The sequence below is a fragment of the Thamnophis sirtalis genome, unplaced genomic scaffold (genome assembly GCF_051295495.1).
Source record: "Thamnophis sirtalis isolate CommonGarterSnake01/CBP01778 unplaced genomic scaffold, rThaSir2_p1.2 scaffold_10, whole genome shotgun sequence".
In the NCBI taxonomy this organism is placed as follows: domain Eukaryota; kingdom Metazoa; phylum Chordata; class Lepidosauria; order Squamata; family Natricidae; genus Thamnophis; species Thamnophis sirtalis.
Genome location: NW_028261390.1, coordinates 22670892 through 22690440, shown reverse-complemented (window position 1 = coordinate 22690440; position 19549 = coordinate 22670892). Strand labels below are relative to the sequence as shown.

The 19549-nt window shown below is 35.2% G+C and overlaps 1 protein-coding gene across 4 annotated transcripts in view; it reads right to left on the bottom strand.

Moving 5' to 3' along the window:
* Positions 1-18113, bottom strand: part of SEC24B (SEC24 homolog B, COPII component) — a 30136-nt gene extending 12023 nt beyond the window's left edge. For 2 of the 4 annotated variants that reach the window (XM_087724200.1, XM_087724203.1), the window contains exons 1-11: positions 16562-17272; positions 14939-15100; positions 10560-10664; positions 7795-7875; positions 6356-6546; positions 4099-4274; positions 2688-2790; positions 2066-2192; positions 1719-1828; positions 1109-1221; positions 206-324 (exon numbers count right to left, since the gene is read on the bottom strand). In XM_087724200.1, the coding sequence (XP_087580326.1) occupies positions 206-324; positions 1109-1221; positions 1719-1828; positions 2066-2192; positions 2688-2790; positions 4099-4274; positions 6356-6546; positions 7795-7875; positions 10560-10664; positions 14939-15100; positions 16562-17252 (1978 nt within the window). In that variant the 5' untranslated portion in view covers positions 17253-17272. Of the gene's footprint in view, positions 1-205; positions 325-1108; positions 1222-1718; positions 1829-2065; positions 2193-2687; positions 2791-4098; positions 4275-6355; positions 6547-7794; positions 7876-10559; positions 10665-14938; positions 15101-16561; positions 17273-17926 lie in introns of those variants that run through there. The other 2 variants (XM_087724201.1, XM_087724202.1) reach the window with 2 other exon arrangements.
* Positions 18114-19549: the final 1436 nt, after the last annotated feature.

Here is a 19549-nt window from a genome sequence, read left to right as displayed (position 1 = left end):
TCTTGACTGGTTTTCAAATTAACTTGCAAACATGAATTGGGAAAAGAAAACACCACTCAATTCCAGTATGATCAAACTAGTATAACTGAAGTAGCATTTTTCCCCATAGTTGTAATATTCTGGAACCTTAAAGTGAGCTAACTTATACTGAATTCTGTGTTGCTTTTTCTAACTTTTATTCTCCCAACTGTTCAAATAATCTTACCATCAATTTCTGAAACAATGAGCATCTGAGGCTGTGATAATCCTTCCTGCAAATTGTAGAACTGAACAGTGCTATCAAATGTTATGAAGCCAATTTTTGTTCTTGTATCTCCAGGCAACCTTTAGTATGAAAATAAAACAAAAGCAAGAATGTTCCTGCAGTACAGAGGTATATTCTAGAGGTTATAATGCTAGTAAATGATTACTGGTATTAATTTATCTTAGAAAATAATATTCTCCTAATGAACATTATCTAGCACATTAACTATTTTCTGTCATGGACCCAGAATTTATGAATGAAACCTGAACATAGTTGGTTCATAGTTGGTTCTCTCCCCTACCCCCCACCGCTTCTACTTGTTTGGCAATTAGAAAACTAGCTATGTCAAACTGCAGCTAATTGTGGTGGGGTGAAATATGGAAAAAGAAAAGGAGAAGCTTAAGCCTAGTTTTTCATTAAACATTGGACTGAGCATGCTGCTAAAGAGAGGGGCTGTTTTCTATAACACAGTCTGACCAAGAAGTTGTTTCACAACTACTTGGAAGTCACATTATCATTAGCAATGGCAATAGCACTTGGACTTACATACCACTTCTTAGTGCTTTACAGCTCTCCCTAAGCAATTTACAGAGTCAGCATATTGCCCCCAACAATCTGGGTCTTCATTTTACTGACCTCCGTAAGGCTGAGTCAACCTTGAGCTGGTCAGAACCGAACTCCTGGCAGTGACCAGTGAGTTACTCTGCAATCCTGCATTCTAATCACTGCAACACCATGACTTTTTAGACACTTCAGTGTCATTAGACACTTCATTTCAAGTGGAAAAAAACAAGTTCCATCCAATCTTCCTTATGCTTTAAAATGTAAGTACTGTTGTGTCCAATAAATACAGAAAGTTCTTACTTGTCTAAGTTTTCCAGCAAAGACTGACACACAACTTCTAAGTATCCAGCTTCTATTGCATTATGGGACACATCAAACACAAATAAATATACTGCAGGTTGCGGAGGACGAAGCTGTAAGATAAGATTGATTTTTACTAATGTGCTTATTAGATCTGTTCTAGCAAACAGGTTTGCCATTTATGTAGCCCCCCCCCCCTTACACATATAAAGGTAAAGGTTCCCCTCGCACATATGTGCTAGTTGTTCCCGACCGTAGGGGGCAGTGCTCATCTCCAGCTCATATTTAAACTGAAGAGCCAGCGCTGTGCGAAGATGTCTCTGTGGTCATGTGGCCGGCATGACTAAGCGCCAAAGGCGCATGGAACACTGTTACCTCCCGACCAAAGGTGGTTCCTATTTTTCTAATTGCATATTTTACAAGCTTTCAAACTGCTAGTTTGGCAGAAGCTGGGACAATAATGGGAGCTCACTCCGTTACAGGGCGCTAGGGATTTGAACTGCCAAACTGCCGATCTTTCTGATCGACAAGCTCAGTGTCTTAGCCGCTGAGCCGCCGTGTCCCTATATCTGGACCTATAAAATATTATCTTTTAAAACTATAAATTTACCATGTAGTCTGAAGAAGCAATGAACTCCACGGTAGAATTTTGGACCTCTGGACGCTTATGAGGCTCTCCATATGATCTTGTTAGAGGATTGTACATAAATTCTTCAGGAACTAAATAATAAAATAAATGTATTGCATTTAAGTCATTTAAGTTAAAAAATGAAGAAATCAGCATAATAAAACCAAATAGAAAAATCAGCACATACAATTATTTCAATTAGAAATACAACAATGTGTATCTCTAAAAACATAGATGTTATGATACCTAGAAAAAGGTTCTTTGATATTGAACTCAGAAAGTTGGAACTCTGGAGGCATTGGGCATATTGGAGAAGGATTAATACTTACCATCATTAACTCTGTAGCACAGATTACATTTCCATCTCCTTTGGTCAATAAAAGACACAAAAGGATTAATGTAGGTTCTGCATGATCTACACCTCACAATGCTGCTTGATGTTATCACAGGCAATTGCTAAAAAAACAACACAATTCTAGAATTAATTTGAGAGAAATTGTTTTCATAACTCTTTTATCCTAAACTGCCAGCAACAAATGTTAAATTGACTATGCACTCTTCAGAGATTAAGTACTAGAAACAACTATTTTTCTATAGTAAGGTAACAAGTAGCAAGCTGGAGAGCCCAGCCACAGAAGGCAATACTACACAAGCAACACTGTGAATTAATTTTTCAAGGTTTGCCGAAAATCACTGAATTCAAGTAAATATATTTAAATCGGTAAATGTCAATATTATCTTGAAAATATTTTCCCCATTTTCAGTGGTATATTTTTGTTTAGAATATCTGACCCATTAACAGCCAACACAATTTACAGCTTCCATCACTTAAAAACTATTACTGTACTACACAAAATGTATATACTTCTATAATATATAAATCAAAATACATAATCACCTTATTCAAATTTATCTACTAAAAACTTGTGGCAATAAAAAAAGTCATTTTACCGTTAGATCTCTGAAAGGATGTAGAAGCAATCCCAAGGGAAGTTTTGCTTTGTTTAAAAGTGCCTGAGTCTGAGGAATATTTGTCAAAGTGCATCGAAACGAGCTACGGAAAAATCACAAACACATATGTCAATTATTTTGAACAATAGTATTGATTGTTTTATAGGAAAAAAAAATCCTAAATGTTCAAGACCACATTACAGAGCTTGCCAAAAATCCTAGACAGGCCAGAATCTTGTATGTTCATTGCTCTTGTGGCCTGGAGACTCCAGAAACATTGAACATATTTGGAGAAGGCCTATTGAGATTAAACTGACAATTTATTAGTATTAAGAACAAATGTTTTAAAATGCAAAAATAAATTACGACATATACAAGAAATGTGAAATAGAAAATTATATATCTTCTCTTGCCCAATCAATGACATCAGGCTTTAAGGAAAGTCAAATATGTCTATCCAAAGCTGGGCAGAGGGTACTCTGGTCATAGCATCTAATTGCTGCTTGAGAAGGGGCCGACTGTCCAGAACGACCAAGTTAGAACCACTGCCTTCATTCACGAGAGGAAGGTGCCCGCAGTAGCTTAATAGTTAGAGGAAAAAAAACTTAGAAAGTACAGCCCCCTCCCCGCCAAATGTTCAAGCAGTTACAGGTGGCAGTGGGCAGTTGTACTTTCATCGAACCAAAATATAAGCGCAACCAAAATATACGTACTAAATTCTTATTTGCTCAGATTACGTATTTTTAAAATTAAACCCAGTAACAGATTGGACCTGATAATATTGATATCAATATTTGACTGAGAAATAGATAACGAGAATTGTTTTTCCCGTTTCCCTATTTGTCATTCTACAGCAGCGGTCCCCAACCCTTACGACTTGGCAGCCTGGTAGGGGAGAAGGGAACCAGCCCGCTGCTCACATAAGTTAAGCTACGCATGTGTGCCAGATCACCATTCCCACAAGTCAAGCTGTGTGCACCAGCCAGCTGCTCATGCAGCCCAGTTCTGGCAGGCCACGGCCCAGTAGGGGGCTGCGGCCCAAGGGTTGCGGACCCGTTCTACAGGATTCAGAATAAAATGTGGAAAGACTAAAAAGTAGTATTCTTAATTCCCTTTAGTCAAATGTTTTTAGAATAGCTTTCAAAGTGACTTCTATCAGTGGCAATCACAGAAAACCTTGACAAATGACACCATCTGTGCAGTGATATTATTATGCAAATACTACCCTTCTGGAGTTGTGTCCTGACATCCAATGCAACCTGTGGTATTTGATTATATAGTCATACAAATGTCATCCTTTGCCTCCCTGCAAATTTCTCTTGTTGAAAAATGGAACCAGGCACATCCTAAGACCATTTTTTCAGAGAAATTAAAACTGCAAGCATTCAAAAAATTGTCATGTTATACCTACTCTGGGCTGCAGTTCAATTTTTTCAGATCAGAGTTCAGATTAGGCAAAGGAGGTGAAACTGGAGCAATAGGTAGAATATTTCTTTCTTGAATAAGATTCAATGGTCTCAGACTTTCTGGCTGCTGTATCCCGAGTCCTCCCAAACTGGCTGATAGTTGATTCATGGTGGGATATACCTGAAAAAAGACATTTAAAAAAAGTATTAAAATAAACATTCAACCCTTTTCCTCACATCAATAATATTTTCCAGAACTTTAACTCCTATTTCTGTGCCACAGTACTTAATTTGCCATCCCAGTATGGGTTGGATTCAGAAGACCACTTTAAGTGGAAGCTCATTTCCCTCTTCCCTGTCTCCTTTAAAGCAAAATGCCCTCTTCAAAACAGCTGTTCATCATCTGCTAAAATAAAAACTGAGAGGGAGCAAAAGCAATCCTGTATTCAAAAGTCAGAAGGATAAACATTCTGTCCCATCCCTGCCCAATTTTCAAATCAACATGAAAACCTGGTGGTAATAGTAGTGGTAGTGGGATTATGAGACGACTATGGTAGAGAAGGTCAGCTACCTACCTTTTACCAACTTCCACAGGCATCTCTCCCTCAGCCTACAAGCCATTTTCCCTACCTCCTTTCAAACTCATACACATGTAAATTAGATGTACACAGATCTACTGACAAGCATTTTCATCTTCACAATCCGTATAAATTTGTGTTTTTAATATTTAGAAGAATTTGACATCTCCTACCTTTTCTTAGATCACCCAAAACACAACTTGAAAAAATGCTTTATATTAACAAATTATAAACTTGCCTATCTTGTGGATAATTAAATATTACAGAATATAACAAAACATGCATATAGGGCAATATGAATTTAAGGCTGCTGCAGATGGAATTGTGCCTTACATTTTTTGCTCCCCAAAGCATTTGATTCCAAGACATTTTCAATGGGCCTCCTAAGCTTAAAGTGCAGTATTTAAGAGAAATGTGACAAAAATATTCTATATGCAAATATAGATTTTCTATATGAATTGCAATAGTTTATCTGAAGTACTTAAGCATATAATTTTCATTTAACTAAAAGAGAAGAATTAAGTGTATTCTTCAATTCAGACACCATATAGATACCTCTGACAAAAGACAACGAAGCCTTTAAACTGCAGTCTAATGTGCAGTTTAGGCTCATTAAGGATCCAAATTAACTTATTCATTAGCTCCCACTAACTTTTCCCCATAAAACAGCAGAGCTAGAAAACAAGTGGAGCCATTCTATCAATTTGTTGAAAAATCAACTCCTCCCCATTTTTAAGTGTTCAACTGTCCATTATAAAAATTACCAAATCTCTTTAAGAAATAACTCATGTTCATCTCTTCCATTCTTACACAGTCCTTTTAGATTGTAAATTGGTGGATTAGGACTACTTTATTTTGTAATTGATCATACGTTAATCAAATAGTGAACCATTTAAGTGAGCCACGGTGGCACAGTGGTTAGAATGCAGTACTGCAGGCTACTTCTGCTGCCTGCTGGCTGCCTGCAATTTTGCAGTTCAAATCTCACCAGGCTCAGGGTTAACTCAGCCTTTCATCCTTTTGAGGTCTGTAAAATGAGGACCCAGATTATGAGGGCAATATGTTGACTCTGTAAAACCGCTTAGAGAAGGTTGTAAAGCAAAGTAAAATGGTATATAAGTCTTATTGTTATTAAATGAAAGAGTTCTAAGAAAAATAATTAGAGGGAACTCCTGTTAAACATGATTATGCTGAGCACTTCAAACTAACTATCCAGCTAAATATACAGTAATAAACGTTCTTACAAATCATAGTCAGGCTTCTAAGAAAACCAAACAATTTTTTTCCTCTATGAGATGATAAAGGAAATATAGAAGCACGTAACTTCTGAATTTTCTAGTTTCAGTTAGGATTTTCTTTGCTATAAACATTTTAAATCCTCTCTTTTGCTAGGGAAACAAAACCATATATTTATGTACTCATTTACTTCTTTAAATTTATTATAGCTAGCTGCTTCAGTAGATGTTGGGAAGATTACGATGTCCAAATAAACACGTAACACTTTAAAACATAAAACATACATTTAATATGAATAAACTTTTTCTTTAACTGAACTATAGAAAATAATTTTCAAATCCAAAGCATTCACATTCTAAGCCTAGTCATGCATAATGAAACATTCTTTCTTATGCAATTTATTTGACCCAAGTTTCATCATGGATATAAGGTTTCCGGGATTCCTAACCTGTGGATACTGCGAAAATCCAGAATTATATCCAGAGTTATTTGGTTGCATGGCAGGAGATGGCAAAGATGGTGTCACATTCCGGTATCCTGGCTGAAGAGGAGGATACCCACAACCAAATGACTTGGAGACTTTAGACATCTGAGGAACAGAGGAAATAGGAGGTGGGCTACTTGCTGCAGAACATGTTTCTAGACAGGAAAAAAAGGTTAAAAGTTCTTTCTTATAAAACACAAGCATCAAAATATACTGAGCCAAATATAGAAGCATAATACATTTATCATTAGCAAAGCTGTGCTACATGCTATATATCATTTAATGAATATTTTTTTAAAGAAATGAATTTGATTACAAATCAATGAAACAAATTCTGTACATCTTTTTTTTCTAAATGCACACATTTGAAACAATAATTTTAACACATTTTAAATGTTTTCAAGCCAAAGAATTGAATTTTTAAAATATATTTAATGGATGTTGACTTTATAAAACTACCTTTTTATCTTTAAAGGAAAAGGTAAAGGTTCCTCTCGCACATACATGCTAGTCGTTCCCGACTCTGGGGAGTGGTGCTGATCTCTGTTTCTAAGCTAAAGAGCCAGCGCTGTCCGAAGACTCTCTGTGGTTATGTGGCCAGCATGACTAAACACCTAAAGGTGCACGGAATCCTGTTACCTTTTCACCAAGGTGGTCTCTATTTTTGTACTTGCATTTTAACATGTTAGGTTGGCAGAAGCTGGGGCAAGTAACAGGAGCTCACTCCGTTATGCGGCAGCCAAATTGCTGACTTTTCTGATTGACAGTTTCAGCATCTTACCCACTGAGTCCCTTTACTTACTTAACTTTATATTTACTCTTCATTTAGTTGTAGCCTTAAAACAAAGTTATTTTAAGCTGCATGGGATAAAAGTAAGGGTATAAATGGAATATAACATTAGATTTCAGGTTTTATTTTGGGAATATAATAAATAAGCATCTTTGACATCGGCCATTAAAGAGATACCTCTCTCTCTCTTGTATGCGTAGCTCATAAGCAGAGAGTGAGAAAATTAGGAAATATGACTCTATTTCTGATGCCTGTTCATCTGCCATGACAAAGTTACATAAATATCTTATGCCTAGAGCTAGTATCATTATACTTACGTGACAAAGTCTTTATGACATGCTTAGTTCCTTTCGTGGAGACTATTTATACAACTTGGCAAAGCTTTTTTGCTACAGTCTTCTTCTAGGAAGTTTTTAACTTCCTAGTTTAGCTTACAGCCCTAGACCTTCTTAGTGATCTTCCACGCAAATATTAACAAGCTTTATTCCTAATTATTTTTTTGAGTCTCGGAAAGGATGGTCAGATACAGCTATGTGGCTGACTTTATTACTGTAAGTTGATTTTTAAAAAAGCGGTATTGATAGTATTAATTATTAAACTGAACACAATTCACCTGGATAGCCATCACCTTCAAGGGTGTCGTAATTGTTGAGAACAGGAGATGCACTGCTAGTAGTGGAAGAGCTGTCAATAGCTAGAGAGAAAATACAGACATTCAACTGATAATAAGTGCATGCTAATAGATGCATAATACTATCTGCTACAAAAACTGTAAAGATCTTACAGGAAATTGCAATCTATGGGTAATTTCACAAGTTACTAGAAAACCTACTTGTAAAGAACAGCTGAAGTCAACTGAACAAGTACATTAGCATCTATTCAAGTACACTAAAAAGGTAACATGGGAAAAAGCCAATTAAAAAAGCAATAATCTGAAAAGTTAGCCATGTTTATTCTTGTTTGTAAGTTTTAAGATAGTATCTATATATTATGTCTCTCCATTCAGAAACTTCTGAGTTAGAGAATTACTTGCAAAAATGAACAAGGGCAATAAAACCTGTTATGCTTTGGAAGCACTTGCAAATGTGTAACTATGAGAAAAACGATAATCAAGGACTTTTTTCAAAGGATTTCCTTAGTGCAGATTTTCTTATGTCCCTATTCATATTCAAATAACCACCTTTATGAAGAGACATTTCATGGTCATGTCATGAAATACAAACACAAACATTCTTTGATATTAAGTAACTATAAACCGAAGACACAATGGTGTTAATCCATGCAGGAGTTCTGTTGCAATAAATGTGCAGCAAACAACGCACACACAAAGGGGCTCCAAAATTTTCTTTCATCCAATGAAAGATTTTTCTGTTGAAGGAAAAATTTGGGCATAGGAGGGGGCCTTATGACTATTGCAAACCATACTGTGCTCTTTGCCGAGTGTTGTTAAAAGTGCAAAAGATCAGGGATGATTATGTTCAAACAGTAATCTGAACTGTTCATGTTCTTCCAGCCATTAGGTCCACAAAACATGCAGAGAAAATTGGACACAAACACATGCCTGAAGAGGTTGGTGGGCTGTATACCTCAAAATATTATGCTAAAAATCACCATTTACAGGCGTTACTTGACTAATTATGACAGAAGCATTCAAAGGTTGCTTTCTTATAAAGAAAGAAGCAATCAAAGGTTGCTTTCTTATAAAGACTTACCAGGAAGTAAGTCCTATTGAACTCAAATGACCTTTACTACTTCCTAGAAATTTACAAAGATTCCAGTGTCAATGTCCAATGTATAACAATTATTTATTATACTGGGATATTACATCTCTGCTGTGTAGAAGGTGAGTCAATACTACCTGCCATTTGCCAGATGGGTTTCAGCAAAAAGATAAAACTGAAAACCAAATTAAAAATTAGGTTTCAGTATCAACATTCCAGTATTTATATAACTTTTGTATTTCAGCAGATTCCCAAAATTAAAAAAAAAAACCTCCAAAACATTTGTAGTACTCTAGAAAAATTCTCACACTGCATTGAATTCTCCAACTTTGCAAGCAAATGGACAAAATGTTTGAGGCAGGGCAATCTTATTGCTGTCCCACCTCAATTGTGAATACATTTTCTAATTCATTTGTGCTTTTAATTCAGTCTTTCAATAATCAGAATAATGGAAGATGGAACACTATCCCATTACTATACCAATTTTAAGAAATATAGTGACCAAAGCAGCTGGAACAGAAATTTCACAGTAATCTTTTTGATTTGTAAATAACTTGACTCTCTTAGCATCTACTATGTACGTGAGATTGAGTATATTAAACAAGCTGATCAATAATTAATATCGATTTTTAATTCTTTTAAATAGATTGTGGAAATTAATTGCACTATATAACTTTGTAAAAGTGTCCCTACATATTAGCATCTGGCATTGGTGATTCATAGGATTTTATATGTCATAAAACAAGGAAGCTGACAGTGCCGAAACTTTTACATTCTATTATGAAAAAGAATAAACCTGTGTGTAAGTGAAAACAGAACAATTTTAGCTTGAGAACTGCACTGAAATTTTGAAATCTTTAGGATAATATTGAAAGCACATTTTTACATGCTAAGTTGGCAATATTGCCATACATATTGGGGCAATCTATACAAAATATTTACACATAGGTGTACATGATTTAATAATACTCTTCCTTTTTTAAAAAAAAAGTTTGTTTTCATTTTTCTTTACTTTTTTTTAAAAAAAGCTTGTTTTCTTATTTTAAATTGTGTTAAATTACACTTTTTAAAGATAAAGCTTTAGTCAATCATCTTTTGATTTCAAGCATCTTCAAGTTCATTTTTCTCAGATGCTTGCCTAAATTTATTAAAACTGAAATCATCTACACATGATAGGCACTGTCTCCCTTTCAGGAGAGGCAGAATGTAATGTATTGGCAATGGTTAACAATTTATCATAGTGCAATGTTTGCCTTGGCAGTAAGATGGAAAGTCTGTTTCCATAATGGGAAAGCAATGTGTATGTAGTATTTACAGTGATGCTAAAGAAAGAAAGGATATTTTTTAAAAACACCTCCAAATTACACATATTACATCAAATACTGTAAACCTATTTCTAATGAAGGAGATGCTCATTTTTATAGCCACTTATACTGAAATAAGCTCCGTTCAATTACATGTGACTAACCTCTATCTAAACATGTAAAATAATTCAATAATGAAACCCTGGCATCTTTTGTACAAATATTTTCAACTCTTAAATGCATATTATTTAGGCTCCAAAATGATAGTTTGTTTGAATTACTTGCACTGAAGAAATGGAATAATGCCATCAAAAGTGAAAAGTTAGAAATACTGGTGCAAAGCTAAAGCAGACCTGCTTCCTCATCCTCATCCTCCTCTTCCTCATCATCTGAACTTGATGACAAGGGAGTTGCTGAAGAGCTAGCTTGATTATTAACATATCCACCATACTGCATGCCTGTAAAAGTGGAAAGCACAAATACCAAAGTCAAACACACAGGAAAGGCAAGAAATTGAAAGCACGAATAAAAGCATTGAAGTAACACCAATCCAAGCACAACAAAGGACACTAACATGAAGAGCAACCTAGTTAACCCCGGAGAAGTTTTCTTTATAGAAGTTAACCACCAGTTCTGGAATGCTGTGGTGTTAGTAACAGGCAGAGAAACTTAGTAGTAGAACAGAACACTATTTACCCTTCATTAGAGATTTTAAGAAATGAAAATTGTTTCTTAATTATCGAGTTACATTGAGAAATCATTGCTCTTGATGTAGAAGGATCAACCAGTGTTTCTCATCCTTGACAATTTTTAAGATATGTAGACGTCAACTCTCAGCATTGAATACTGGCTGGGAAATTCTGGGGGTTGAAGTCCACAAGACTTAAAAGTTGCCAACGATGAGAAACACTGATCTAACCCACCACCAGTTCTACAATTTTTATTGTTTCTGGTTTATGTTGAATAGTATAGTGACTTTTAAACTATACTGTGCTTTGTTTTATGACTGAAAGCCATTGGAAGTAATAATATATCAATGAAAGGAATAACAAATAAAAAAAGATTAGCCAGCAATGTCAATCCATCAATCTTGGCATAGAGAACAGGATAATTTTTTCAAGTCCAATTATCCATTGTCTTGGAAGTACCAAAGCCCATCTAGACAATCAAAGACTTTTTGCAAGAGATCCTGGATAATCCTTAACATCAAAATCTATTCCACAGCTTCTGAAGAATGAAGTTTCTTCTCACTTTCCTTCATTTCCGCATCCCCACCCCAAAATGATGCTTTAAATGGTGATTTTATTTTACATTTATATTTATTTACAAAGAAAAGAAGTAAAACATTTCAGCAAAGCTTCAGAGGTGATTTCTTGATCGAGATTAACTGAGAAAGTCTTCTTTGAAAAATTCTTAAAGAATGTAGATGGATAGCCATGGATCACTGAACAGATCTGAATAAACCTTAAAGTTACATCAACTCAATACATTCCAGTTAAGACAAAAGAATCTGTATCAGGCTAATAACAAAAGCTTGGTGTACAATATGAGGTGACATGGAACATCTGGCCTTAGAGAGGTCCCTGGGCTATAATTTGCAAGCAACAACTTATAGCAATTGACAGTTTGGGAAACAAACAATAATATTAATTCATGCACATCTGTGCATGAAAGTGGAAGCTAGCAAGGAAGAACCTGAAGAGCAAGTCTGAGAATTTAAGAAAACAAACAAATAAAACCCAAGAATACACCAAAATCTGCTTCAGGAAGTATTTTAAATTAATTTTTCCTAATTGGAAATCAGCAGTAATTAACTATTAGATAGAACAATTTGATAGAATAAAAATGTATTTTTACTGATTATTTTTAAATGTGATTATTTTTAAATCCTTAATCTCCAGAGTGCCCTCATTTTCACATAACATTACATTGGAAATTTACAACTTTCACTATACAGAAACAATCATTTACTGTACGTTCAAACTATGATGTAGGAAAGGAGAGAAAATTGGGTTGTCAGCAATGGAAATGAAAATTATTTTGATAAATCCTTCTAATTATAGCAACCAGAATGCATAAAGTATACCTGACTTTTTATGAAAGAAGGCTCCACTTATACATTTAAAACAGATATATGTTTTGAAACATGTTTCAAGATATGACCAACATTCAAATTATTTTTTTCCAAATACCCTTGGCTATTAGTTACCAGCCATTTGTAGTGAAAAAATGTAACCCCCGAGACATCACACTAATAATAAAAGTAAATACTGTCAATTTCATGGTTCTCCCACTTGTAACATGTGGCTGTGAAATGTAGACCATAAAAAGGCTAAATAAAATTGTTGAGAATAACTTGGACCAGAAGAACAAATCATTCAATACTCCATGATACAAACTCAGACTGCTCAATGGAAATAGGATTTAAATATTTTAGATATGTAAAGAAATGGCAAATATAAATGAAAAAGCCCTAATGTACAGAAATCGTTTGAAAGCAATAATAAGAGGTCATTAGAAAATAAGTTGACAAATGGATGACATAAGTCAAAGCTTACAAGACTTAAAAAAAAAAAGTCATCAAGAGACAATCTTGGCAAGCAGTTCATCTAATCTCAGTCAGAAGTGACTGGATAACTGAACAATTGAGAATTTTAACTAACTTACAGTAGCTATTAATAAAGTTATTTATTTGTTAAGTGTAATACCAACATCTAAGCCATCTAGCCACTGAAGTGCAGAATCGTTTATATGAAAAAAATTCAGATACTGGATCGATGTATGCCCTCAGATTATGTAAAGTGCAAAACCTATTCAGGATTGTCCATTGCTGAGGTGTTAGTTCAAAGCTTGGCTTCTTTTTGTGGGGTCATTTATATGTCTACCTATATCTGGGCATTCAGCAACCCATTTGGCTTTCCATTGGGAATAGATCTTAAAATTGTTGGGCATATTATTAAACATATTACTAAAGTATAAACCTGAGATAACAATCAGAATGACTCTCATCATACAACTTCCTTCCACGTTTCTTCAATATACTGGTACACCTTAAACCCAAAATAAAAAACTGAAATTTGGAAGTTCTGCCCCTCTGTGAGGCTAGTTGCACTTTGGCAAAAACAAAAGCTAAAATGATTTGCCTGTTAATGTTTCAACAGGATCTAAACTCAGAATTGCTATGTATGTTTTACCCATGAAAAGCAAAAGCCACTTGGGTCGCAAAAAATTGGACAATCAGAAGAAAGCAGCAAGAGATGCAGGAAAACTAATCCTCTCCTTACTATTTATTGGCTTCTGCATCTGGAGGCCTGATGTAGTAGCCTCAACCCAATCACCTCTTCCTGGCATCTGTCTCTGAAGTCTTCTCAAACAAATGCACAGAACACAGTGATGAATGAATAACAAAGTCAAAAAATCTAAATCAAGTAACCAAACTAACGTAACTTATTAGCATAGAAACTTGGAGTGAAAAAAAGACAATAGATGGATGAGTTTATTGAGTCTAAGTCTGCGTGTGAACTCAGGACATGCTCTTTTTCTCCTACCAATTGAGGAACTTTGAGTTCCTTTGGAGATGATACTCACTACACATATACAAAGGCTTCTTGACTCTTCCTGATTTGTGGATGTTCTAAAGCATCAGATGTTGAGACATGTAAATCTTAATTAGTCAGTGATCTCTTCATCTCTCCACATTTTAACAGAAATCTTGCAACACTGGTTCATAAGAGTTTCGGTTGCCAACTGGATGTAAGCTCCAGTCCAGCACTGAATTTAATGGCCTCCACAGCAATTTCTTTCTAAGATTTTGTCCAATGACATATTAATTCTCTCTGTGCTATGAGCTCCTTGAAATCCTCGTTTTACTTCCAAATTCAAACATATATAACTTCTGGCCAAAGCTAAACAGCAATAGGGATATGACTAAACTCATCTGTTACTATAACCAAAACAGGAGAATTAAAAAAGCAAAAACAATGGGAACAAGAACAAAAGACATTTTCCAACTACAGCAATTAAAGAAGAGTAAAATATTCAGAACACTCAACAAACAGATATTGGCTTCCACTTGAAATAAAACAAACCCATCTGGGTTGATCCGGGTCCAAAACCAGACATTTTGGGTTTGAGCATGGGCCACCTGAAAACTTCTGTACTGTCTTGCCCAGAACGTTTTGTACATATATGAAAATAAATTTAATTTTTGTAATTTAATCTGTTTTTATACTTACAATTGTCAAAGGTTTGTATGTTTTATCTTGGTCTAAGCTGCTCAAACTCACTTTGAACTGTGAGATGGGCAGCAAATAAATTTGATAAATTTGTACATCCTCCTAAAAATACATGATGCGTTATGACAATATTTAAACAAAAGATCACCATTGGGACAACTTGATTGTGACTCTATAACTTGCAATTCTGAGAAGACAAATGCATTAATTGCAGGCTCTTATATGTTAATTAAATAAGTAGTATTTATTAATTAAATTTATACGCTGCCCATCTCACTGTCCCAAGTGATTCTGGGCAGCTTACAATAGTATAAGTTACATACATTATATATGCATTATAAAATATGGACTATATTTAAATTAGAACTAAAGCCTTACAAATATTAAAATTACAGGCCTATACACTGTTTTCAGGATTACCCATACCAACCAATAGCTGTTTTACTAAAATATAATTTGGAGCACATATTTTTTTTCTTTTAAGCCAATTTATATACCTTTATGAAGAAAGGAATCTGATGACTGTGTAAGACAAGATGAAGTGATGGGCTTTTCTGTCTTCTCTACAATAGATGTTTTAACTGAAGAAGCTGCAGCTGAAGCCACTCCTTGGTTAGGTTTTACTGACTGGATATTCTGATTTATATAATGTGGTGACCCTGAAAAATCAAACATGGGGACTATACATTAGAAGGGATGGATTACTTATGCTAATTTACAAATAATTTTTGAAGTGACAGCAATTGGACATTTAAAAACAGATAATGAAATTTTTGAAAATGGCAGGAACAGAAGCATGCAGATAACGGATTCAAAGGTTTGTAATAAAATTAGTGTCATTTACAATATACCTATTAATATAGTTTGATAAGTTTATCTAAGTTTTAAATGATACAAGAAAAGCAAGCAAAGATGACAAATCCCATATTTACAATGTAATTTTTATTCTCATGAAAGAGAAGATTAAGGAACCTTCATCTTAATGACTGAACCTACTCTGATTACACTCAGTGTCTAATTCTTAATGCCTGTTATATCACAATAGATCAGGGCTGTCAAACTCCTGGCCCATGGGCTGGCCACGCCCACATCGTTTAGCAAAGGGGGGAGAAAGTTGTAATACATAACATGATGCCACCGTGACACTGCAAGTTTCACACCCCTGAAATAAATGAATATAATAAAAAAATGAAGATCTTTTCAAAGAGTTGAAAAATGTGTGTGGGACTTCTATGAATCTTTTTATTACTAATTTGCTTTATTACACATATTTGCTTTCTATTCAGGTAGTCCTTGATTTACAACAGTGAGAGTTCAAAGTTACAATGGAAGTGGGAAAAATGACTTATGACCATTTTTCACATTTATGACCATTGCAACATCTTCAGTCAAGTGATCAAAATTGAGTCGCTTGGCAACTGACTCATATGTATGACGGTTGCAAGTTCCCAGGGTCATGTGATCACATTTTGCAACTTTCTGTTAAGTAAAGTCAATGAAGAAGCCAGATATACTAACTGTGTTAGTAACTAACAACTGCAAGATCATAAAATGGGACAAAACTGACTTAATAATATCTCATTTGCAATAGAAATTTTGGGCTCAATTGTCAATTTTACTCAGTACTACCTATACATTTATTTGCTTACAGACACCCAAATACTGAATGGATGTTTGGAATCAAACTTGAAAAACAAATTAGCCTATTGAGGATCGTTAATATCAGCAAGAAAATGAAGAATCAGCTTCCAGTGTTAAAAAAAGCAATAAAGTGAAAGTAGCCTGAGAATAATGCACAAATCAGCGTTGCCTACTATGGGCAACATATTGCTTATTAAAATCCTGTAAATAATTTTTATTCTTTTAAAGATTTGGGTGATTTAAATAGAGCAAACAATCTTGCACATAAGACAAGAATTTATTTTAACAGCACCAAGCTAGTTGGTTTATATTATAGTTCAGGTGAAAAAAGCAACCTGGAGAGAGGAAAAAATATTGAAAATATGAAGCATTTTTGTAAAATCATTTAGCTTCCTTAGCTTGCACACATTATGTACAACAGTCAATTTATTTTAAGCATATTTGTATTTTATGTCACATATAATTTCTCTGTGCAATACCTGTACTCATTGTGTTGTTTGCTTCAGGAAGAGATCCTGTAAAGCTGCCATGATTCCCCTGAGCCAACTGGACCTCTGGAGCACTCCATGATGCAGAAGTGTAGCTCAAAGGAACTCTGGGTTGTCCTGTAGGTGGGGCTCTAGTTTGATTACAATAAGCATCTGCTGCATTCAAATGCCCATGTGCCATCACAGGCTGGATACTAGGCACCTGCCCATATGGATTGTCAGTGGACATGGGAGGATATACAATATTAGGGTATGCAGCACTAGACACAGGAGGCATGGGATAATGACTAGAGGAAGCAACAAATCCCTGAGATGGAACAGAAGAGCTGGCAGAATGCAAGACGGAATTGTTGTAGGGACCAGTAAATGAAGAATAGGACTGTGAAATGCTGGTATGCAACTGGGATGCAGAAGGTACTGTTCCTTGGAAAAGTCCTGGTGGTTCTGCATTATGAGGTGCTCTATTGTACAAGTGTTGTGATCCCTGTGAATTTAACATCTTCGGTGTCACAGACGAGATATTAGCATTTTGTGCTGGTACAGAACATTGGGGAGAATAATAATCTGCACCATAATAGTTTTCTAGCTGTGAAGGAATCGCTTTACTGGGCACTTGTGAGAAGTTTCCTGAGGGAGCTTTATAGTTTTGAGGATGTGATCCATATCCAGGGGAGAACTGCATCAGATTACGTGATAGTCCTGAAAGAGAGATTACAGCAATTAAAAGTGCTTACACTTTAAAGGAAGAGTATGAACTCAAACATCAGTAGGACGTATCAAAAAAGGTGGGAAGACACAAATTAGTTTCAGGATGTTTTTGCTGGAGAAAGTCTATCAATGTAACCACTAAGAGCTGACACTAATTTGGTGACATATAATTACTCAATCAGTATAGAGAATGAATAATTTTGAAGAAACCTGCATAATGACAATTCAGTGCAGCCACTGAACCAGTTCATACAAAAAATTTATAGCAGAAATGAGTGGAAAATATCATCTATATAATTTTACAATTACAGAAGACAGTACAAGCTCACTTAATATATTTCACTTCTTTTCAATGGGAATGAGATATTTACACAGTGATATACAACACAAAAACCAAAATTTAAAGATGCTAACAAGAAATATTTAAACTATAACAAGTACAGCCAACCCGTGTTTCAGCCTAAGATTGAATCTTATCCGATATGCTGCATTTTAGATTCATAGACAGACAGACATAGATATATAGATGTAAAACAACATATTTCAATTTATTTTGAGGTCCGTGCTGCATCTTTCCTAATGTTCTAGATCTCAGGGATAATCCATTCTCTCGGGGCTTCCCGTCCAGTTCAATGTCCCTGTACTTACCCGAGGGAAACAGGTCAGTCGGCCACGATCAAAATTTTTGTTGCGCAGCCTATTCGTTTCTCCTAATGATGTATCCCACCCGTCTTGTCCCGCTTGTCTGCCCTTTCTTGCCGGGACACAGTGTTTATTTACAGCTCTTCCTCCCACACCACTTGCTGGAGCCGGCGACGATAATGGTTGAGGCCCGGACGGGACTTCCTTATATGCCCTTTTGGCCGACCAGAAGGAAACCGCTACCTCTTAATCGTGACCCCGGAGGTTCCGCCTCAGAAAGCCAATGGGCAGCGCCTATTGGTCTAAAATGTCTCCCAGTTTGCGCTGCGAATATGTGGTTTTGCTGGGACTTCCTCTCCACCAAAAGATAAACAGTCCCATGGCTAGTAGAAAAAAGATTTATAGTGGTGAGCGCGGAATTGGAGTAATGTTAGTGTTTTCATAATGGTTGGTTTAATATTGATTTATTGAATAAATTATGGATGGATGACAGATAAAAGCCAGAGTTTATAAACGGAAATGGCTGGGTTAATACAACGTTGCTAAGCTGTAGCTTAACTACAATATAATGTGAAAGCATTGGTTTCTTTGTGTTGTGCTTGGCTCCTGGGGCTGATTATTATATGGGCATGTAGTTTTCTTGGCAATATTCACTGCTGCCTTCTAAGGTTGTGTGTCCCCCCGCGATTGTGTGTTTTACATGTATAACTTACGGCGAGGAAATTCGCTAACGATCTAGGCTAGTCAGGTCTGATTTTGAGCCCAGGTTGCTAGATGCTGCTACCTAAGGGATCCTGGTATTTTGAATAAACAACAATTGATTGAGTTTACACAGCATGCTCAGTCATAATGTACTTTGTTTGCTTAGTATGATTGATAAATACAGTGTTTTTGGTTACCTAGCTACGCTGATATTCAATTACAATACTAACAATCATTTTTAAAATTTCAGTTTTGAGTCAAAATTTAAAAAAACTTTATTGGAGAAAGATATTCTATACGAACAAAGAAGGGACGAATAGGTTTGTATTTTTTAATCAAAGAATCGCCATGTAATCTTAGATGTGTTATATATGCTTTACTTATGTGCTAAACATGTTTAAAGACCAAAAAGGGTCTTCTTCATTTTGGCATCTGTGAGATACTGAGATTGTCTTTTAATAATTGTATATGTATTTGTGTGTGTGTGTGTGTGTGTGTGGTGTGTACACATACATACATACATAACAGGTTTCTAGAAGTCACAAAAGTAATTACTTTCAAAAATTATTTGAAGCAGATAATTCTAGAAGAGAATATCAATAAGTTAAATAAGTTAAAGTTATTTAATAATTGCTCAATATAACAAAAGTTAACCATTCCAGACAATTGTTTTGTGCAGATCAATCTATCTGTCTGTCTGTCTCCATAAATATTTGAATTTAGTGACAAATCCCCTCTAAATTAGTAAATACTAAAAATAATGAAAAGATAACAAGTAATTTCCAAGCCCTTTTTATTTCAGTTTACAATATTTATTAACATAGCTCTAAAAACTATATAATATAAAATATAAACATTTAATCCCCCCCCCCCTTTCTGTATTCTTGTTTAAATTTAGAGAAGCTTCTGTATATACTCTTAGTTTCA